This window comes from Dipodomys merriami, unplaced genomic scaffold (genome assembly GCF_024711535.1).
Source record: "Dipodomys merriami isolate MVZ:Mamm:240054 unplaced genomic scaffold, mDipMer1.0.p SCAF_21, whole genome shotgun sequence".
Lineage (NCBI taxonomy): Eukaryota > Metazoa > Chordata > Mammalia > Rodentia > Heteromyidae > Dipodomys > Dipodomys merriami.
Genome location: NW_027203493.1, coordinates 31679345 through 31703465, shown reverse-complemented (window position 1 = coordinate 31703465; position 24121 = coordinate 31679345). Strand labels below are relative to the sequence as shown.

Genomic DNA, 24121 nt, shown 5'->3' with positions numbered 1-24121 from the left:
TTTATAAGAACAGATACTAAAAGACTAACTTTGTTTTCCCATTCAAATTCGGCCCACATCTGACGGAATTCAGCATCGGTGCAAGTTGCTGGCTGGATATAGTCCATAATGTCAATGTGGATATCACTGAGAACCACACAATTTCTGTCACTTGCTGCTCCAGAGACATCATAAACTGTAATATACATGTACAAAAAGGTCCAAAATCACAAATGAAAACTTCAAGTAATTTTTAATATGCCCAAATAATAATTATGATAGCAACAGATATTTATATAATACTGCAAGTTGGGTGCTAGCCAAAATGCTTTTCCAGTATTTTCTACCTTACAGATGAAGAAACAATAGTAGAAAAGTTAAATAAAGTTGCTCAAGGTCACATAAGTGATAAATAGTCAGGCTAGGATTTAAAATCAGACACCTGTTTTTTTGGTATTAAATAAATTTAGTAAATTTAATACATTGAATATTTGTATAGCAATTGTAGTGTGCTAGGTGCTGAAGTGAATACACAAATAGCACCATGCTCCCATAGTAGGTGATCTGCTAATGTATTTTTTTTTCTACCTCATACCTGCCCTCCTTTTTCTAAACTAATTTTGTTTTGGTTTTAAATTTTTATTATTATTATTAACCTTTTTACATGGCACTGAGGAATCAAACTCAGGGCCTCATGCATGCTAAGCAAGCACTCTACAATGAAGCCACATCCCTAAACCCTAAACTAGTATTTTTTAAGTAAATATTGCTGAGCTTAGTACGTATATTTTTTGCTTCTACAACTCTTCCACAGTAGAAAGTTACAATCTGATTGCAGTTTACCTTTTCTCTTGCTATTCTCCCATTCCTTCTATATTCTGTGAAAACAGAAGGTTATCAAGAGTATCTTCTTTTAGTTTCTTTTTTTTTTTTGGGGGGGGGGTCCAGTCGTGGGGCCTGAACTCTGGGCCTGGGCGCTGTCCCTCAGCTCTTCAGCTCAAGGCTAGCGCTCTACCACTTGAGCCACAGCACCACTTCTGGCTTGTTTTTTGCTTATGTGGCGCTGAGGAATCGAACCCAGGGTCTCATGCATGCAAAGCAAGCGCTCTACCACTGAGCCACCATCCCAGCCCTCTTCTTTTAGTTTTAAGCTGTTTCTAAAAGTAAACATCTTTCATAGCAGAGAAGTGCTACCTCTTCTCTTCAGAACTTACCTTCCTGACAGCTGTGATTCCTGTTTCAGTTCAAGAACTAAATTTTTCATTAGTATGTCTTTACCTTTCCATTCCCTTAATAAATTGTGTTTCTTACACTCAAAAAATATACTCAGGGGTCTCTTTTCTTTATTAAAAACAAAAGAAACTTCAAAAAAACAAAAACAAAAGTCTTAGCTGCAGCTGGTGATGCAGGCCTGTAATTCACAAGTTCCAGACTGGCTTGGGCTACTTCTGAGATCCAGTGAGAAAAAAGGAGTTCTATCTCATCTTTAACCTCTCTTCTAGCCACTGTTTCCTCTTATTACTATCAAAGCCAACGTCTTAAAATTGTCAACATTCACTATCTTTATTTCTTCAACTATTTAGCATTCAAGCCACCACCACTACCCAAGACATGCTACACAATGTTTTAAGATCAGCAACTCATAAATGCGAAGGATTCTCTTTCATACTGTAGGCTACCTGACTTTTGAAGTTTCAGATACTTCTTTAAGATTTTACTCTAAGCGTATTACAGAATCCCTTTTCTTTTCTTAATGTTATCTCCTACCCTGACCAAATCTTTAGTATTACCATTGTCTTGGACTCTGTTTTCAAATGTCCTCTTTGTGCTATTTATAACCTTCTCTGGGGGAATTATTTGGTTTCTTTGCTTTTATCTATTTTGTGATGCTGGGGATTAAAACCAAGGCTTCATGAAATTTACCACTGAGCCATTCTCATGTCCTTCCTATTGTTCTCCCCCTCCCTTCTTCCCTCCCTCTCTCTCTCTCTTTCCTTCCTTCCTTCCTCTCTCTCTGTCATGCTAGGAATAGAACCTAGGGCCTTGCACATGCTAGGGAAGCACATTACAATATAACTACAATTCAGACTGCTTCTTTAGCTTTTAAACAAATTATTATTTGAATTTCTTTTGCAAGTTCCAGATTCACATCCAACTGCCTTTGGCTATCTTTAGACACGTGCCTAAAATTTTCTTTCAAATTTTATTTTCTCTTTTATGCTTCCTGTTTTGTTGAATCAAATAAATAACAACAGCCCAATAAATTCAATCCACAAATCAGAGGACTGCTTTAGTCATTTCCTCTTCAGTCAATGATGATTTTCTTAACATTGGTTACAATAAACTCTTCTTGCATTCTTACCACTACTCTATGGGTTTCAGCCTTCTCTTACTTCTCACCTGGGCTTCTGCAAAAATCTACTATTTAATCTTCCTGTCTCTTCTATATTGCTATACAGTAGAAAAATTTAATCACGTAGGCTGCTCATTTATAATTTCCCAATGTCTCCCCTTTATTTCCATGGACAAAGTCTGAAAACCTTATTATGGCAAATAAAATATGGCTCCCAATGACCTTCCTAATTTCAATTTCCTCTCACTATCATCCTCTAATCCATTCTAAACTCCAGGTTCTCAAACTACTTTCATTTGTTACTGCTGTAACCTTATTTATTTGTAGACATCTACTGATTTTTAAAAATTTTAATTAAGAGCATGACCTTCTCTATGCAGCCTTTCCTGACCTTTTCCTCTGAGAACTAGCCAAATTCCTCACTGACTTCTACTCTGCCTAGTATAAAAGCACTTAAGAGTTGTGTGCTGTGAAAAAAATGCAATACATCCCTGTGTAATACTGCACACTATCTATTTTATAAACTATTTTCCCTTACTTGATTATCAACTATCTGAGGCAGAACCCTTTGTTCCTCAACATTGTACATCTATCCTTATGAAGGAAATTTTGAGAAATTATGCTTATTGACTGAACGACACCGCACAAGTTAATCTCTAGAATATGCTTGGCCACACATGCCAATGCAAGTTTTATTCTCAGCTCAAATGTTATCCTTTGATAAGAAAATCCTTTTCCTTTATTTTTTCTATATGACCCCAAAGTACATGGTATATTCACTAGCCTTTATCACAATGAATTGTAATCATTTATCTCCTACCTACCTCCTCATTTTAACTTGTAGTTTCCTGAGAAGAGTGACTCTGTATAGATAATTTTTGTATTTACTGAGTTATGCACCTCCACTTTTATCTAGAACTGAGTATAATGTTTGGTACAACATAGTGCCTCATAAGTGATAAATGGATTCTTGTTTTCCTTCTCATGCCCATAATTAATCACTATAAAAGTACTTTGATAAAAACATTAAAAAAAGTCACAAACCATAAAATAATACCTTACCTATATTGCCAAAAATTATTCCATTTTCTGTTGATGCTACCTTGACATTTGCTTTAATATTTGCAAAATCATGAGGAGCAAGAGTCAAAGGAGATGGTTTTTCCACAAGTTTCAGATCCCCTAAAGGAGAAAAAAAATTGGCATCTTTAAAATAAACATACTAACATAAAACATTGAAAGTATAAAACAGTTTTTAGCTAAACAAGAAACATTGAAAGTATGTGATTCAAATACTATGAGGACAAAATAATTTAATATCATTATTTATATAAGTCTGCACATTTTCTTTTAGAGATAATAGGATTTCAGAGTAACTATGAGCTTGTGAGAGAGGAATACTTTTGAGTCTATCTTTTTATTTTTATTTTTATTTATTTATTTATTTATTTTTGGGTCCGGTTGTGGGGCCTGAACTCTGGGCCTGAGCCCTGTCCCTCAGCTCTTCAGCTCAAGGCTAGCGCTCTACCACTTGAGCCACAGCGCCACTTCCGGCTTTTTTCTTTTTGCTTATATGGTGCTGAGGAATCGAACCCAGGGCCTCAGGCTTGCAAGGCAAGCGCTCTACCACTGAGCCACCTTCCCAGCCCCTATCTTTTTATTTTAATAAATGAATATAAACTTCACAAAGATCTTAAGCCTTAACTTCATTACAAAGAAAGATAAGGATTTGTATATTCTTTTTTTTTTTTTTTTTTTTTTTGTCAGTTGTGGGGCCTGAACTCTGGGCCTGGGTGCTGTCCCTCAGCTCTTCAGCTCAAGGCTAGCGCTCTACCACTTGAGCCACAGCACCACTTCAGGCTTTTTCTGCTTATGTGGTGCTGAGGAATCAAACCCACGGCCTCATACATTCAAGGCAAGCACTCTGAGCTACCTTCCCAGCCCCAGGATTTGTATATTCTTAAAGATATAGTTCATCATGCTATGCTGAAGAAGGTAAAAGTACATTTTCTTTATTGTGCTGATACTAGGGCTTGAACGTAGGGTCTGGGCACTGTCAGTTGGCTTTTTCTACTCAACGCTGGGCCTCTACCACTTCAGCCAGCCTTATTTCCAGCTTTATGCTAGATTAACTAGAGATAAGAGTCTCATGCTTTATCTGCCTGAGCTGGCTTTGAATGGTGATCCTTAGATCTCAGCTACCTGAGTAGCTAGAAATATAGGTGTGAACCACTGGAGCATAGCTAAAGAGTTATTTTGGTATAGTTTTACTGTTATTGTATACATCACTTGGCGTTTTTTGAGGGCATTGTACCATTTCTATAAACACTTCACTTTTTTTGTTGTTGTTGTTGGTTGTGGGGCTTGAACTCTGGGCCTAGGCTCTGTCCCTCAGCTCTTCAGCTCAAGGCAAGCGCTCTACCACGTGAGCCACAGTGCCACTTCTAGTTTTCTGGTGGTTAATTGAAGATAAGAGTCTCACAGACTTCCCTGCCCAGGCCGGCTTTGAACTGTGATCCTCAGATCTCAGCCTCCTAAGTAGCTAAAATTACAGGTGTGAGCCACTGGCACTTGGCTTTTACATTTTAAAATCTAGATAAAGTAGTAGTCAGAAAAAGTCTGACTTTTGACTTTTTTTTTCATTTTTGTTTTTACTAGCATATATTAGTTGTATCAAGAGGTTTAACTGTTATTCCTATGTATGTATACAATACACCTTCATTTGTTTTTATTAATAAGAAAAAAAATCACATGCTGCTAAGTATAATAATTACTTTGGACACATATAATAAGACGCAATATGCATTCAGAAAATACCTAATTCTGCACCAAGGGAAAAAAAATTTTAAGTGAGTATCTTAGTAAATATGTAACTTTAACAGCTCTTGTTATATATTATAAAACGGAATTGGGAATTAAATCCATTTGAATGTGCCAAGATCATAAACAAATCAGTGTGACAAAAGTTTATAAAGAGCCAGGTGCCGGTGGCTCATGCCTGTTATCTAGCTACTCAGGGGGCTGAGATCTGAGGATTGCAGTTCAAAGCCAGCCTGGACAGGAAAGTCCATGAGACTCTTATCTCCAATTAACCACCAGAAAACCACCAGTGGCACTGTGGCTCAAGTGGTAGAGTGCTAGCCTTGAGCTGAAGAGCTCAGGGACAGGACCAAGCCCAGAGTTCAAGCCCCATAACCAACCAAAAAAAAAAAAAAAAGTTTATAAAGCTGGACTTGAAGGTACTTAAAACTTGATTCAAAATATCACAAAATACACAATTTTTATACCGAAATTTGTGCATTTCTCATAATCAATCTATCATTAAGATTTACTATACAAAATACCTTTCCTTGATGATAAATATTCTTACCTAGAGTAGCTAACTCTAATGTGCAGTTCTGCAAAGTATCGCTGGTTTGATTCACAACAAGAACATCCAGGACAATATCATACTGATTGACATGAACATAAGCTTCTGCATATACAGGATCTGAGAAACCTGTCAACTGGGTGACCTGGAAACACAAAAATGGAGACATAGTCAAATGAATTATAGAATTTATCTAAACATATACCTAGCCAAATGATTAATAATTAACAGATATATATCATATTGAGATAAGACTTCATAAAATGAATTTGTAATTCAGGAATGAAAAAAGGAAACTGGAACAATTAGAAAGAAATTTAGCACTTAAAGTTATTCAAACAATATAGAACTTAAAACACTAATTTAAAAGGTGACATCCAAGCCAGGTGCTGGTGGATCATGCCTGTAATCCTGGCTACTCAGAAGGCTGAGATTTAAACCATTCCAAGCAAGAAAGTCTGTAAGACTTTTTTTTTTTTTTTGGGGGGGGGGTCTTTTACTACAACTAATGTATTCTTAAAAAATAAAAGCAAACTCCAAATAGTATGAAGCCATATGTTGTAGGGCATGCCTGTAATCTGAGCACTCAGAAAGCTGAGGCAGGGAGATCTTGAGTTCCAAGTCAATCTAGGCAATATTCTGCTATTTTGTATTACATAGCAAGAGCTTGTCTCATAAAACAAAAATAGCAAGGGAAAGGAAAGGAAGGAAGGAAAGAAGGGAGGAAGAGATAGAAGGACAGAGGGAGGAAGGGAGAGGGAAATGGTGTGGTCATTCTCCAATAAAATTTAAAAAGGAATCATCTTCTGAGGACTGAGAGCATGGCTCAAGTGATAGAGAAGCTACCTAAAAGAAAATCCCAACAATGCAAAAGAAGAATTGCCTTATAACCAGCAATTTTACTTCTGGGTATATACTTAAAATCACTAAAAGCAAACACTTACACAGGTATTTGTGCATCCACATGTATAGCATTATTCACAATAACCCAAAATGGAAGAAATCCAAGTGTCTATCAAAGCATAAATAAAATGTGATATACACAATGTATTTAAAAGGAAGAAAAATGTGAAACATGCTATGAGTGAACCTTTAAGAGATTCTGTTAAATGAAATAAGCCAGTCAAAAAAGGATGAATGGTAAATGGCTCCACTTATATGAGGTACTTAAAATAATCACAATCATAAAAAATCCCTGCTAGAGACAGGAAGGAAGTGCAAATGAGCATGCATTGTTTAATGGGTGTAGCGTAGTTTCAGTTTCACAAGATGAAAAAAGCTCTATAACAACATAAAGTTAATTTATGCCATGAAACTATACACTTAAAAATGGTTAAGATGGCCAGGCGCTGGTGGCTCACGCCTGTAATCCTAGCTTCTCAGGAGGCTGAGATCTAAGGATTGTGGTTCAAAGCCAGCCTGGGCAGGAAAGACTCTTATCTCCAATTAACCACCAGAAAACTGGAAGTGATGCTCAAGTGGTAGAGTGCTCACTGTCAGCTGAAGAGATGAGGGACAGTGCCCTGGCCCAGAGTTCAAGCCCCACGACCGACAAAAAAAAAAAAAAAAAAAAAGGAAAAAATGGTTAAAATGCTAACCTTTATGCTCTTTTTGTTTTTTTGGGGGGGGTCTGGTCGTGGGGCCTAAACTCTGGGCCTGGGTGCTGTCCCTCAGCTCTTCAGCTCAAGGCTAGTGCTCTACCACTTGAGCCACAGCGCCACTTTTTTTTCTTTTGCTTATGTGGTGCTGAGGAATCGAAACTAGGGCCTCATGCATGCAAGGCAAGTGTTCTACCGCTGAGCCACCTTCCCACCCCTAAACTTTATGTTCTGTAATTGTTACAATTCAAAAAAAAATCTATTGCTATCAATTTCCAATTATAACAGAAAATATTTCAGTTTTGCTACTATCTTGAACATAAAAATCGATTTGAGATTGTTTACTCAGTTAACAAATGAAGGACAACCCTAACTCACTGATTCATCTGGGATCTTTGTGTAACAGCTTTCCAAGTGCTGGGATTACAAGTGTGAACCACGATACCTGGGCTCTGATCCTTAAATTTATATATATTTAAAAGAGTAGACTTCAGTTCCTAATAAAATCCTGTAGGGAACTTAATATACTAAAAATATAAAACTGACTATAAGGGGCTAGAAATGTGGCTTAGTGGTAGAGTGCTTGCCTAACATGCATGAAGCTCTGGGTTCAATTCCTCAGTACCACATAAACAGAAAAAGCTGGAAATGGCACTGTGGCTCAAGTGGTAGGGTGCTTGCTAGCCTTGAGCAAAAGAAGCTCAGGGAAAGTGCCCAGGCCCTGAGTCCAAGACCTGCAGAAAAACAACAACCTCCCCCCCCCCCCAAAAAAAAACACCAAAATAATGGAGCTACTCAAAAGCAGGTAAGCAGGGACAGAGCTGAGATCTAGGTGTAGGGAAAGAGGCCAGAACCCTGAATATTCAGCTTCCCTTTAAAACCCTAACTTCTGAGGATTTCCCTAATTCTAATTTTTTTTTTTTTTGGTCAGTCATGTGGCTTGAACTCTGGGCCTAAACACTGTCCCTCAGCTCTTCAGCTCAAAGCTAGTGCTCTACCACTTGAGCCACTGCTCCACTTCCTGTTTTCTGAGTGGTTAATTGGAGATAAGAGTCTCATGGACTTTCCTGCCTGGGCTGGCTTTAAACTGTGATCCTCAGATCTCACCCTCCTGAGTAGCTAGAATTACAGGTGTGAGCCACTGCCACCTGGCCCTAATTCTAATTATTAAGTTTATGATAGATATACAACTGGCTCACATAAAATTATCTAGTAGATTTACAGTAGTATCATATATAAGTACTTTGTCAGTTTTTCGAAATTCAATTAAGCCTTTGTTTGTTGGAGACAAAGTCTCATTATGTACCCCACACTGGCCTGGAACTCACTACCACAATCCAGGCTGGCATCATACACATAATTTTCCTGACTCAGTCCCCCAAGTACTGGGATACAAGCATGTGCCATTACACCCAGCCCATTTTAATTGATTAGCAATCACAGTGACTTGATAAAAACAGATGCTAGAGCTGGGAGTATAGCTAAGGAAGGCCTTGGGTTCAATCCTTAGTACTATAAAAAAATGAAAAACAAAAGATCTGATTTTACGTAACTACTTTCCTTTTAAAAAAAAATAGGAGCAGCAACTTCCTCATTGCTTTCTTAATTAGCAAATTTAAATAATTTATAGCATATCTGATATTTTGTTACCTTGTTAAGTTTAGATGCTAGAGGATCTGCTGCCTCTTTCCTCTGTGTGTTACCCATTGCTGCCAACAAACTCAGCTGAAACTGATCTTCCTTGCAGTTCATTTCATTCTTAGCAGTTAGTTGCATGAAGGAAATAGGGTCATCAGGTTGAACTGTCACATTCCTCTTTTCAGATTCTTTCTGTGTTGAAAAAACAATACATGTTTCTTTATATGGAAAGAATAAACTTTTGCAGGCCTTTAATATGAACAGCTTTGCAAATGGGGAAAGCCCCAAATTGATAACCCACAACACTTTATGGCCTTATTATGTACACCTTACCTTTTTATTTTTTATTTTATTTTATTTTATTTGTGAACATACTGTACAGAGGAGTTACAATTACATGGGCAGGATAATGCATACATTTCTTACCAAGCATTGCAGCCTCCTCCTTTGTTTACCCTTCACATCCCTTCCCAGCCTCCCCCCTCCCCCCCAATCCCAATCCTTCTCCTTCCCCCCTCTTCCCCCCCCCCCCCCATGCACCGATGTTGTAAAGCTAGTTTTGGACATGACAACTTGTACTTCTCATTGTTGCAAAAGGTCCACCTGTATCCTTAAACAACTTGTACACCTTACCTTTTGAGATAGCTTCTCTTCTTCAAGTTTGGCAGATAACATATGAGAAAGAGATTGTCTGCATTCCTTATTGAAAATGTCATTCATTAAAGGTGAACATTCAGACAAAACCTTGAGGCACAGGGATATTCGGTCTACATCATCATCAGTAATTGGCTTCTTAGGAAGAGAGGATTTTCCCAAATGAAGGATAGTTGCCATGAGCAGCATAGCTTCAGCAACAAAAGACTAGAATAAGAGAAACTGGTTATTTAATCATTCTCTAGTTACAGTGATGTCACTTTATTATAATTCACTTCAAGAAATACAGGTAATCTTTTATTTCATTTGGATAAAATTTTAAATCCTTTAGACTTTATTTCTGTAACATCATTTTTAAATTTTTAAAAAGTTTTTGTTGGTCGTGGTGCTTGAACTCTGAGCCTCGGTGCTGTCCTTCAGTTCTTCGGCTCAAGGCTAGTGCTTTACAGCTTGAGCCATAGTACCACTTCCAATTTTCTGGTAGTTAATTGGAGATAAGAGTCTCATGGACTTTCCTGCCCAGGCTGGCCTTGAACCACAATCCTCAGATCTCAGCCTCCTCAGTAGCTAGGTTTACAGGCATGAGCCAGAGGTGCCTGGCTCTATAACATCATTTTGCATCTTCTTTCTACTTTTACTAAATTATCTCAAAATATTTTTTTTTGGGGTCCGGTTGTGGGGCCTGAACTCTGGGCTTGGGCGCTGTCCCTCAGCTCTTCAGCTCAAGGCTAGCGCTCTACCACTTGAGCCACAGCAACACTTCTGGCTTTTTTCTTTTTGCTTATGTGGTGCTAAGGAATCAAACCCAGGGCCTCATGCATGCAAAGCAGGTGCTCTACCACTGAGCCACCTTCCCAGCCTTTTTTAATTTAATTTTTAAATCCAGGATCAACTTCATGAATTTGATTTGACTATTATTATGAAGGACTACTTAGTCCTTTCTAATCTAGACCAATTTTCTGCCTGTTTTCAATCACTCACATTTTATTATTTACTTATTGCTCCAGAGAATTTTTAAAAAATTATCTTTACAGAAATGGTTGTTCAAAGGGTTTCCAACTTAATATGTCAGTTTATGAGTACAATGTATTTTAATCAGAGTCAATCCTTCCATCATTCTCTTCCATTTCTCCCCAACACCACTCTCAAGTGACCTGGTTCCATTTCACATATGTACATTGAGTATTATGGGCATATACTTTAGATCTAACATCCACATAGGAGAGAAAACACGTAATCTTTGTCCTCTGAGTCTTACTTAGTTCATTTAACATAATTTTTTCCAGGTCCATCCACTTCCCTGCAAATACCATATTTTTCTTCTTGAGGAATTATATTCCATTGTATGTTTGTTTATATATATACATAAGTATGTATGTATGTATGTATGTATATCATATTTTCTTGATTTACTCATCCACAGTAGGGCATCTGGGCTGTTTCCATAACTTGGCTATGGTGCATAATACAGCAATGAATATGTTGTGCAAGTACTATATTGTGACTTGTAATTTTTTTGATAAATTCTGACAATGATATTGCTGGATCATATATATATTTAGTTTCTTGAGGAATTTTCAAACTGCTTTCCTAGTAGTTGCACTAGTTTACCTTTCCACCAACAGCACAATAGGGTTCCTTTATTCCTACATCTCCAACATGTTTGTTGTTCATATTCTTACTCGGGTGAAATGGAATCTCAGTGCTATTTTGATTTGCATTTTCCTTATGGCCAGACATGTTCAACATTTCTTCTTGTGTCTATTAGCAATTTTTATTTTGGAGAAATTTCTATTTAGCTGCTTTGCCCATTTATTAATTGGGTTATTGATTCTGGATGGCATTTAGTTGTTGAGCTCCTTTTATATTCTGGATATTACCCATTTGTCAGACGTATAGCTGACAAAGGTTATCTCCCATTCTGTCGGCTTTTTAGCTTAGTAACTATGTCCTTCACTGTACACAAAGTATTTACTTTGATGCAAACCGATTTTTCAATTCTCTTTCCTATTTGCTCAGTCCATGGAATTCAATTCAGGACATTGTTGCCTATGCCAATTAAGTTCTAATACAAACAACAAATATTGGTGGGGAATCAAGGAAAAAGGAATCCTATTATACTGTTGGTGGGAATGTAAATTAGTATAAGGCAATTTGGAGATCTCACAAAAACTAACCATAGAACTACCCTATGATCTAGTGATACCACTCTTGACCATTTAAGAATAGGAACATCAAGAATACAAATAACAAATGCTAAATATAAGCTGAGTGCTGGTGACTCACATCTGTAATCTTAGCTACTCAGGAGGCTGAGCTCTAGAACATCTCAAGTTCAAGTCCAGCCTGAGCAGAAAAATTCATGTGACTCTATCTCCAAAAACTAAAACAAAAAGCAGGGCTGGAGGTATGGTTCAAGGGGTAGAGCGCCAGTCAAGCAAACAAACTGAGTAAGTGGGAGACCCTGTTCAATGAATATGAAAAAAAGGGACAATGTTGGTATTATAAAATGCAAATTTTCCTACTACGGGAAAAGTAATTTTAAACTCTTTTTGGAGGAAGGATTTCTATTATTCTTACAATCTTTAAAAAAAAATCTCCATTACAGTATTAATAACATTTGTACTTAAGTGCTTTAACAAATAATTTTTTCTCTTTTTTTTGTGGCACTGGAGATCAAACCACTGCCTTGTGCATGTTCTGTTTATTTTAGGAACAGATTTAAAAATAAAAATACAACAAACGCATAATTCTACCATACAGAGATTGGGTTGGGAGGGGCATTTCTGTGCATTGCCCAACTCTACCACTTGAACCACAGTTTCACTTCTGGCTTTTTAGTGATTAAATGGAGATAAGAGTATAACAGACTTTCCTGCCTGGGCTGGCCTTGAACCCCAATCCTTAGATCTCAGCATTTTAAGTAGCTAGGATTACAGATGTGAGCCACTGGTGCCCAGCAAGATTTTTTAAGATAAAAGCAAAGTAAGAGTTTTGAGTAAATGAAAGCAGATAAAATTCCTCTTCTTTTCCTTTGAGAAGGAGCCGATTGGTCTTGATTTTGTGATCCTTTGCCTTAGCCTCTTGAGAACTAGTATTATAGTGCTCTTTCACCAATATACTTGTATCTTAAGAATGATTAAGTTGCTTGAGAGGAAAAAAAAACCACATGTAATTACAAATTTATACAAAGAAATGAAGTTTACTTTAAATTGTAAATATGTGAGTAAAACTAAGACTTTCTTCTCATTTAAAAGAACATATTTTAAAAATAATTATGACAAATGGAAAAAGAAAATATAATATTCAAATATATAAGAATGTCCCTTCCCCATTTAAGACCAGAGATCTGAAAGAACACCACAGATTTCTTTTTAAGAAAATATTTCTATTTACAAGAAAAATAACAGTGTATTATAAGGCTTAAAAAATGATATGTAGCCAGGCACTAATGGCTCACACCTATAATCCCAGCTGCTCAGGAGGCTGAGATTTGAGAATAGTGGTTTCAAAGCCAGCCTGGTCAGGAAAGTTCATGAGACTCTTATCTCCACTTACCTACCCCAAAACTATAAATGGGAGCTGTGTGGAGCTGTGTGGAGCTGTGTGGGACAGCATCCAGGCCCTAAGTTCAAGCTCTCCAACAGACCAAAAAAAAAGAAAAAAAGGTATGTGGGTGTGACATGTAGGACAAAGGATGGGAGCTGAGGTGGTTGGGAAGGAAATATGCCTTTTATGATACTTAATATACTAATATTTGATATGCTAACAGTTAATATTAATTGCTAATAGTTGTAACATATAATGTGCTATTACTTATAATATAAACAAATGCTTACAAGCTGTGATAGGGTACGAACTATTGGTGAGAATTATTTAAAAGACACAGGATAAAACAGACAATACATAACTATATGAATATGCTGGAGGACTACAGGCATTCACTTTACTGGTTCTTGACTATTCCTAGCAAATATTGAGTTTGCAAACCCTTATATCTCCTTTAATAGACCAATCACATGATGTTACTATTGCATTGCTCAGCCAACTTTACAGTCGTATTACCCTACTGTTCCATTTTTTTCCCTATTAAACATAGCTCTTTTTTAAATTGGCGTGAACTTCAGCATTAACTTTTTAGCTTTATTATTCAACTACACATAATAGTCAATTATTGTGTAGATGTAGAATAACTGAACTTACATTTTGCTTTTTCTTCTCCTGAACCAAAGCTACATAGCGCAATGCAATCTTAGTCAGGGTTGTAGCAAGGGAGGCAGCAACAAAGAAATCTCCATCCAGAAGGAATCCTCTCAGGGGAGGTCTGCAAGGTGATCAAGAAAAACAAAAACTTCCAACTTCTTGATAAGGAACTCAGTTAACTCTATTCTTAGTTCTCAAAAGGAAAATGAAAAGAAAGATATGACTTTTAACATTTGTCTTCAAATGACTGAAGAGCCAAATGAATGGAAAGGCAAAGTAATTAGGGTGTGTGTACTGAAGGAGCTACTTTCAAATCCTAGATTCTTTGTTCACTAGGTAGGTTATAGACTAAGTCTCAAATTCCTTTCCATTAAATAGAGGTTGTTTTTAAGACTATATGAGCCGGGATGGGGAAAGTGAAAGCAACTAAGGATTGTTCTGAGCAATACAGGCACATCTAAAATACCATAGGGAAACCCTTTGATAGAATTAACACACAGTAAAACAAGCTCTGATTGGGGCAGGTGGGGAGAGGGGTGGTGGTACCAGTTGGAAGGCAGAGAGCTTGAGAAGAGGGTGAATGAAGGTGAACAGAGTCAAAGTAGTTCATTTGCTTGTATAAAAATAGAACAATGAAACTTGTTGAAATTCTTTTAAGGGGGAGTGGGATAGGAAAAGATGAGAGTGGGTTAAGATGAGAGTGGGGTGAGTTTCACATACTAGGATACATTGTATTATGTGGAAATGGCACAATGAAACTCCGGTTATACAGCTAATGTATGCAAAGTTTTTAAAAGACTTATGAGACAGATTCCTTTTGAGTATTAAGTAAAGTTTTAATTATCATTTTCATCTTCACTATAAAAAGATAGCATAATAGAGAATAAAATATCAAAATTTTATTCAACTGATTAGAAATGCTAAATCTTAAATCAGGCACTGGTGCCTTATAGCTGTAATATCAACCACTTTCGGCCGAGATCTGGAATATCAGTTTGAAGCCAAATTAAAAAATAAGTAGAATAAAAAAGAAAGAAGAGCTGGGCGCTGGTGGCTCACGCCTGTAATCCTAGCTATTCAGGAGGCTGAGATCTGAGGATCGAGGTTCAAAGCCAGCCCAGGCAGGAAAGTCTGTGAGACTCTTATCTCCAATAAACCACTAGAAAACCAGAAGTGGCGGTGGCTCAAGCGGTAGAGTGCTCGCCTTGAGCTGAAGTGCGCAGGGACAATGCCCAAGCCCAGAGTTCAGGCCCCACGACCGAACAACAACAACAAAAAAAGTAAGAAGAGCCCAAAGAAACATAGGTCCCATGGTTTCCCTTATTTAAAATAACTAGTATACGTCTAGGACAAGCAGAAAAGGTCAACCGCTATGAACATATGACCATATAAGAAGATGCTAAGCAAAATTAACCCCAAGATAGGGACACAAAAGGTTTTATCTTTGTTGCTGTTCTTTTTAAATGTACTTATAATGTACTATGTGATTTTTTTTGTTTCTTTTGTATGTTCTTCCCCCATGGTATAACCCCTGTTTTCACTGCAGTTGATTCCAGTGCCTTGCATCTTGTTTATACATTTTTTTCTAATTTGGGGAGGCCTTGCATCTTGTTTATACATTTTTTTTTATTTGGGGAGGGGAAAAGAAATAACAGAATGTTGAAACAAGGATACACACTGACCCATTGTAACAATGAAATGTACAAGACACCATGTTGAAAAGGAACTTTACAACTTTGTGGGGGTGGGGGACAGGAGGGACAAGTTGGGGAGATGGTAGGGGAAAACAAAAGGAGGGGTTAACAATGCTTGATAGGAAATGTACTCATTACCTTACTTATGTAACTGTAATCCCTCTGTACAGTATCTTTACAATAAAAATATATATTAAAAAATAAAAAGAAATGCTGTTAAATATTGGGGTGGGGATATTATTAAATGATAAGAATACCTGCTTAGAATATGTAAAGGCCCTGAGTTCCTGGGATCAATCCTCAGAAATATATACCATTAAAAAAAAAAAAAAAAAAGAGCCAGGTGCCAGTGGCTCATGCCTATAATCCCAGCTACTCAGGAGGCTGAGATCTGAGGACTGCAGTTGAAAGCAAGGCTGGGCAGGAAAGTCTCTGAGACTCATATCTCCAATTAACCACAGAAAACCAGAAGTGGCACTGTGGCTCAAGTAGTAGAGCAATAGCCTTAAGCTGAAATGCTGAGGAACAGTGCCCAGGCCCAGAGTTTATGACCCATGACCGACAGAAAAAAAAGAAAGAAATGTCTAATTATCTCTCCAGATCCTTTAAAAAACAACCAAATCTTAAATGTCATCTTTTAAAATGTCATCATTTGAATGTCATCAAACACCAGTAGTGTTTGAACTTAGGACCACAGGCTCACTAGGCTCAAGCTGAACTACTTGAGCTGTATTCCTACAGCCTGGATTTTTGCTGGTTACTTTGAAGATGGGCTCTAGTGAACTTTTTTTGATCTAGTTGGCCTTGAAATCAAAACCTGCAGATCTCAGCCTTCTGAGTAGTTAGGATTACCGACATGAGCCACTGATGCCTGATTACAATGAGCATTTTCTCTGTAATATAATTTTATTAGAACCCACTTATTTCGGTGAAAACAGACAGAAGTGAACAGAGGACATAATTACTAGGGAGAAAATTTAAACATTTTCCTCTTTCAAATATCTTAATTGGCTAACATTTTCATTTTGACCATAAAAGCAAACTAACAAATCATGTGACTATTTTCTACACAAGAATAATAAAGCAAATAGTTCAGGTGGTAGGGCTCAGGTACTGTAAGTTACCTGTCTTCCTCTTTCTTGGTTGGTCTAGAACTGCTGAGAGCACTCTGAGTTGCATAGGTACCCATTTCAGTAACCAATTTCTGAACTGGCCCCACAGTTATTTCTTCTTCAGGTTTTAATTCACCAGCTTCTTTCTTTATTTCTGATTCTACAATTGGTATCTAAAAGTCAATTGAAAATAATGATTTAGTAGTAACATAACAGCAAGCAAAATTACACTTAAACAATCAGAAGGATGACTGTTGTTTTGGTTGAAATTTCCAGGAAAGAGATAGAGAAGAGGAATAAAACCTAAGAAGCATTTACTTTGTGCCAAACACTTCCTAAACATTAGGTAACTTGTACTGAAAGAATTAAAATTTCCATTTAAGAGACTCGCCTTGAGCTGAAGAGCTGGGGGATAACGCCCAAGCCCAGAGTTCAAGACCCACAACCGACAAAAAAAAAAAAAAAAATCCATTTAACAGTTTGTTCAAAGACTGAGGCTTGAAGTTGTTTAATTACTTTGTCCAGAAACATAAAACAAATAAATGGTAGAGTTCAAACCCAAGAAATACAACTTCAAAGTTCTGTTCTTCCCACTACACTAGCCTGGAAAAGATTAATTGAAAGCAGAGTTCCAAATTCCAAAATTCCCATTAGGAGAAGCCTTTTGTATAGAAAATGACTTACCAACTACTCTTTTAAATGTTCAAGGCTTTCTCCTTGCCCCCCAACCCTCCTGGGTACCAGGGCTTGAGCTCAGTGTCTCATGCTTGCTTGACTTTTTTTTTCCAAAGAGAAATGTTCTCTTTATTTGACATATGTAAGAATAACCCCTCTGTAAATCACCTTTATAATAGCAATACTTTTTTTTTTTTTGCAAATTCTTTATTATGATTAAGTGATTACATAATTTCACAAATTTCACAGTATTGTGGGATAGTGATGCAAAAAGTCAAAAATACATTCTAACTCATGGGGCAAATTGTCTATTGTGGTCTATAAAGCTTATGAGTTCTATGAGCTTTGATAATACAGTTATTTCTTCCATATCAGATGATACGTACATTTTTTTCCTTTTGTATAGTCAGCTGTTCCCTCTTTCCCACTTGTTCCCTCCCTCCCATCGCTGCCATTGTGTTGCTGAGTTCATTTTGATCAATGTCCAGTGCACCTGATGGGTCCCATTGTTGTATGTTTTTTCCTGATTCCCTCTAGTTCTGTGTCCTCCTCCTAGTTTCCCTATGGTGTGCACATATATACCACATATGTGACTTCATAACTGGCACTTTACCACTTGACCCATTCCTTTAGTTCCTCTAGTACTGGGGCTTGAACTCAAGGCCTTGTATTCTTTTTTTTGTTTTGTTTTTGTAAGTCATGGGGCTTGAATTCTGGGCTTCGGCACTATCCCTGAGCTCTACAGCTCAAGGCTAGTGCTCTACCACTTGAACCACAGCACCGCTTCTGGTTTTCTGGTGGTTAATTGGAGATAAAGATCACAAGAACTTTCCTGCCAGGGTTGGCTTTGAACTGTGATCCTCAGCTCTCAGTCTCCTGATTACAGGCATGAGCCACGGCGCCCAGCTATTGTATTCTTGTATTCTGGCCTAGCTGTAGATGGCTACATCCTTGAGCAACATCTCTAGTTTTGGCTTTTTGTTGGCCAATTGGAGATAGGAGTTGTTTGAATTTACCTAGGCTGGTTTTGAACTGGAATATCCTCAGATCTCAGCTTCCTGAGAAGCTAGGATAACAGGTGTGAGGCAATGGTGCTTGGCTTAGTTCCAGTTTTTTGCTAGTTAATTGAGTCAGGAGGATTTATCTACCCATGCTATCTTCAAATTGAGATCCTCAGATCTCTGCCTTCTGAGTAGCTAAGACTAGGCATGAGCCAATGGCAAGTCTTGCTTCTTTTGTTGATTATTTTAGAAATGGAGTCTCACAGACTTCTCTGCCCAAGCTGACCTTGAACTTCAATCTTCTGTATCTAAGCCTTCTGCAGCTAAGATTACAGGTATCAGCTACCAGTGCCTGGCTTCTATTTATTTCTAATACTAGTCTATTATCTATTACCCAATTTAATAGTTTAAAATTGACCTTTTTAAAATCTTTGATTTTATTTGTGAAAAAAACTTAAGTCCAACATAAGGTTGTTCAGATGAGGGAATATCGCAAGTTTTAATATATAAATATTAAAAATCCTGTTCTAAGGCATTCTTTCAGAACACACGGCTAAAGCAGAATTTTACCATTTTTCCTTTTTCTTTTTTCTAGTCACAACAATTTTGCTCTAACAAAATCTTAGCTAACAATAAGTAAGTAATATAGACAGGTGGGGAGGGAAGGGATGGTAGGGGAAAAACAAAGGAGGAGGTAACAATGCTCGGTAAGAAATGTACTCATTACCTTACTCATGTAAGTGTAAGCCCTCTGTACAGTATTTTTACAATAAAAACATACATATATAATATATAAAGTAATATAGACAGGCATTATGGTTCTTGTGGGGGCGAGGTATATCTTAATTTCCCATAGCCAGTGAAACTTAATTATCTGGGTAATTCAAATTCATTTATTTTAGTGTTTTGAAAAAGCAAGGGCTAGGCTAGTATGGCTTAAGTGGTAGAATGCTTGCTAGTAAACACAGGACCTGAGTTTAAATACCAGTATCATCACAAAAAATGAAACAAACAAACAACATCCACAAGAACAAATCAACACATAAATGTCAGATGTTTTTAAGGTGGAGAGGTGGTACTAACTTTTGAACCCAGGGTTTCATGCATGCTAGATAAGCACTTTATCACTAAGTTACATATCCAACCCATCATCAGCACAAACTTCCATACAAGTAGATTGACTAAATTGAAATGTACCTCCCCAAGGGACCTGCGGACTTCAGTCATCACACTCTGAATGTCTTCTTTGGTACTGCAATATTCTCCCAGGATCCATAAGGCTCCTCGATAAATCCTAAGACAAAAATACAAAATCTGAAATACAGACTTGGAATATAAGTGTAAAAGCAGAGATTTGTGTGTGAATGTAAGCTAAAACAAGAATACAAGATTCTGTGGTTGTAAGGGACTATGGAGTTCATTTCAGAAAGAATACAACAAACAGTAAGTTTCATTTCTCTACAAAAATTAAAATAAAAATAATTGTTGCCAGGCACTGGTGGCTCACACCTTTAATCCTAGCTACTCAGAAGGCTGAGATCTAAGGATCACGTTCAAAGCCAGCCCGGGGAGGAAAGTCTGTGAGACTCTTTATCTCCAACAAACCACTAGAAAACTGGAAGTGGCACTGTGGCTCAAGCAGTAGAGTGTTCACCTTAGCTGAAGAGCTGAGGGATAGCACACAAGCCCAGAGTTCAAGCCCCATGACCAACAACAACAACAAAAATGTTCTCCTAGGGCAAAAGAAGGGGTTACATTGTTCAAAAAAGGAAATGTACTCATTACCTGACTTATGAAATGGTAGCCCCTTTGTATAACACATTAATAGTAATAATAAAATTATTTTTAAGCCAGGCACTGGTGGCTTATGCCTATAATCCTGCTACTCAGGAGGCTGATATCTGAGGATCACAGTTCAAAGCCAGCCCTGGCAGGAAAGTCCGTGAAACTCTTATCTCCAATTAACCACCAGAAAACTGAAGTGGCACTATGGCTCAAGTGGTAGAGCACTAGCCTTTAGCTGAAGAGCCCAGGTCCAGAGTTCAAGCCCTACCACCAATCCCCCCCCCCCAAAAATTTTTTTTTAAATAGTAATTGTTCTCAGTTGAGCACTGGTGGCTTGTACTTGCAATCCTAGCTTCTCAGGAAGCTGAGATCTGAGGATTGTAGTTTGAAGCCAGCCTGGGCAGGAAAATTTATGAGAAACTTTTTGTTGTTGTTGTTGTTGTTGTTGGTCATGGGACTTGAACTCTGAGCTTGGGTGCTATCCCTCAGCTCTTCAGCTCAAGGTGAGTGCTCTACCGTTTGAGCCACAGCGTCACTTCCGCGTTTCTAGTGGTTTATTGGAGATAAAAGTCTCACAGACTTTCCTTGCCCAGGCTGGCTTTGAACCCTGATCCTCAGATCTCAGCCTCCTCAGTAGCTAGGATTACAGGCGTGAGCCACCGGCGCCCAGCTCATGAGAAACTTTTATCTCCAAATAACCACCAAAAGCTGGAAATGGAGCTGTGGCTCAAATGATACAGTGCTAGCCTTGAGCAAAGGAAGCTAAGGGACAGCACCCACACTCTTAGTTTGAACCCCAGGACTGGCACAAAAAAGAAAAGCAAATTAAAATATGCACCACACAATAAAACCCCAATTTCTTTGTACAATTAACATATGCTAGTAAGTGTTAAGCTGAATAGTCTCTAGTCATCTTTTCTCAAAAGATTTTTGTTGAATTTACTAGAAAAATCCAATTATAGAGGCTGAAGTGGGAAATCTTGCTCATCTGTTTATCATCACATTATCACATTAAAACACTTTGTACTGTCTTCCTATCTAAGCAGACATACTACAAGACTATTATCGTGTATCCATTAGATGACTTAAATAAAGCAAAATTTATTTCTATAATTCTTTATTAGCAATGGCTAATCTAAAGGGAAGTACAGATCTGATTTAGGTTGCATTTTCAGTCTTTTTCTTTAATAAATGCTAAAGAAGACATAAATAACAATGATACCCCAAAATGATGCCACTTAAAAAAATGTGCACCTTAGTTTAAGATTCACAATGTTGGGCTGGGAAGGTGGCTCAGTGGTAGAGTGCTTGCCTTGCATGCGTGAGGCCCTGGGTTCAATTCCTCAGCACCACATAAGCAAAAAGAAAAAAGCCGGAAGTGGCGCTGTGGCTCAAGTGGTCGAGCGCTAGCCTTGAGCTGAAGAGCTGAGGGACAGTGCCCATGCCCAGAGTTCAGGCCCCATGACCGGACCCCCTCTCCCCCCCACCAAAAAAAAAAGATTCACAGTGTTGCCAGGTGCCAGTGGCTCACACCTGTAATCCTAGCTACTCAGGAGACTGAGTTCTGAGGACTGCGGTTCAAAGCCAGCCTGGGCAGGAAAGTCTGTGATTCTCATCTCCAATAAAGCACCAGAAAACTGGAAGTGGCACTGTGGTTCAAGTGGTAGATCACTTGCCTTGAGCTGAAGAGCACAAGGACAGCGCCCAAGCCCAGAGTTCAAGCCCATGACTGACAAAAAAAAAAAAAAAAAAAAAAAAGATTCACAATGTTTTGAAATCAGAATAGAAAAATCTAGCTAAATTAACTAAATTTTTTTCACTTACTAATTATGGATTGAAGATATAGTAATGCTTGCTGTTATTCTTACTTTATCTTAATTTGGCTTGCTTTGAAACATCTCTACATTCTATTTTCTATTAAATTACTCTTTGAAAACAAAAACTGATTAAACACTTACTTGACTATACATTTAAATATATTTTAAACTTACTTGACAGATTTAATAGCATGAAAGACTTCAAGCATCTTCTCAACAATCAGCATTCTCAGGTTATCAAAACGCTGAATGGCCTCACGAACAAACTCCAAGACATCAGCAGCTGCTGCTTCATTATTGTCACTAAGAAATTCCATTAACTAAAAGAACAAAGGGAAATAGGATTTACAGTTTATACAATTTTCAGGAAGAAAATGATCTAAACCAAGAAATAAATGAACAAATTTATCCAGGCACCAGTGGCTCACTCCTATAATACTAGCTACTCAGGAGTCAGCTCAGGCAGGAAAGTCCTTGAGATCCTTATTTCCAATTAACCCCCAGAAAACCAGAAGTCAAGCTGTGGTGCAAGTGGCAGAACACTAGCCTTAAGCAAAAAAGCTCCCCAAGTTCAAACCCCATAGAGGACCAAAAACAAAACAAAAAAAAAACAAGTTTAAAATATTTTTAATTCTCATTATCATAATTTACAAATATATAATAAAACATAAGTTGAAAAATAGTGTTATGCAAACAGAAGTTACAAACGGTTGTATTAAGTAGTAAAGCTTATTAGAAAATTCACTAGAGATCTACAACTTAAAATACTCAATTATAACTAAAATTGGTCATTTTAGAAAAAAATATTCAAAGTTTAAAGGCCAAACTTCAAATGACAATAATCTATTTTTTTTTTTTTTTTTTTTTTTGTCAGTTATGGGGCTTGAACTCTGGGCTTGGGTGCTGTCCTTGCATTCTTCAGCTCAAGGCGAGTGCGAGTGCTCTACCGCTTGAGCCACAGTGCCACTTTCGGTATTCTAGTGGTTTATTGGAGATAACAGTCTCATGGGCTTTCCTGCCCAGGCTGGCTTTGAACCCTGATCCTCAGATCTCAGCCTCCTGAGTAGCTAGGATTACAGGCGTGAGCCACCGGCGCCCGGCTTTTTTGGGGGGGAGGGAAGAGTTAGTCTTGGGGCTTCAACTCAGGGCTTAGGTGCTATCCTTGAGGCCTCTTTGGGCTCAAGGCTAGCACTCTGCCACTTGAGTCACAGCACTACTTCCCATTTTTTCTTAATAGTTTATTGGACAGTCTCATGGACTTTCCTGCCAGGCTGGCTTCAAACTATGATCCTCAGATCTCAGCCTCCAGAGTAGCTAGGATTGTGGGCAAGAGCCACTGGTGCCCAGGTATCTACTCTTGATAGAAAGCAATTACATGATTTTTTTTTTTTTACAACTAATTCAATTTTATTAGTTAAGTTTTGAAAGAAATATATGGAAGAAAAATATGAATGCTACATATATTTATAGCATGATTTTACTTGAAGCAACATAAAAATCAATTGACATAATAAAAAATATGAATGCACCCTCATTTATAACATTATTTTACTTTGGGTAACTGTAATAAACATAAATCACTTAAAATAATACGTGAAGCTATTTTTCTTTTAAATTGTGGTGCTGGAGACTGAACGGAGAAATTCACATATGTTAAACAAGTACTCTATCACAGAGGTACATTTTTTTTTTTTGACCCTGTGTTTTTTCTGCCTTTTTGATAAAGATGTAAGTAAAAGAAGCCCAGAGTTTTTATCCTTCTTAGCTTAAGGGTGAATATAAAAATCACTTCTTACTGTGAGATGTAATGATTACAGGTAAGATTTTAGTTTAACTTTTAACAAATAGAATTTTTCTTTTCTAGAAAATTTAAAAATTAAGGTCTTCAGAAATACATACCACAGGAATAACATTTGCAGCCATATCTGGAAATCGGACAGAACAGGAATGCAATGTTCGTACAAGGAGTTGTCTGTATTTGTCAGTGTCTTCATGCTCAGATACATTATTTGTTTTAATTACTTCCTTCTTCAAGACAATAACCAGCTATAGGATGAAGTAAAAGTAAGTGAAAATTATGTCATATTTGGCCTGACTACTTACAAAAGGTCAACAGAGTTTTACTTTACCTCTTCAACATTCCTAGAAGACACAAGATCCAGTGCTAACTGAAGAGTTTTCTTGCGTACTTCTAAGTCTGGTGTGGTCAATACTCTTAGGATGTCCATTACCAGATCCTGAA

General features: G+C 37.5%; 1 protein-coding gene across 2 annotated transcripts in view; it reads right to left on the bottom strand.

The window, feature by feature from the left end:
• The window catches only part of LOC138834093 (coatomer subunit beta), a 45862-nt gene that overhangs the window by 3756 nt on the left and 17985 nt on the right, over positions 1-24121 (bottom strand). For both annotated transcript variants that reach the window (XM_070032846.1, XM_070032847.1), the window contains exons 9-19: positions 24009-24116; positions 23779-23925; positions 22054-22199; positions 19475-19571; positions 16614-16774; positions 13796-13916; positions 9572-9799; positions 8951-9130; positions 5703-5847; positions 3395-3514; positions 30-175 (exon numbers count right to left, since the gene is read on the bottom strand). In XM_070032846.1, coding sequence (XP_069888947.1) covers positions 30-175; positions 3395-3514; positions 5703-5847; positions 8951-9130; positions 9572-9799; positions 13796-13916; positions 16614-16774; positions 19475-19571; positions 22054-22199; positions 23779-23925; positions 24009-24116 — 1599 coding nt within the window. The remainder of the gene's footprint in view (positions 1-29; positions 176-3394; positions 3515-5702; positions 5848-8950; positions 9131-9571; positions 9800-13795; positions 13917-16613; positions 16775-19474; positions 19572-22053; positions 22200-23778; positions 23926-24008; positions 24117-24121) is intronic.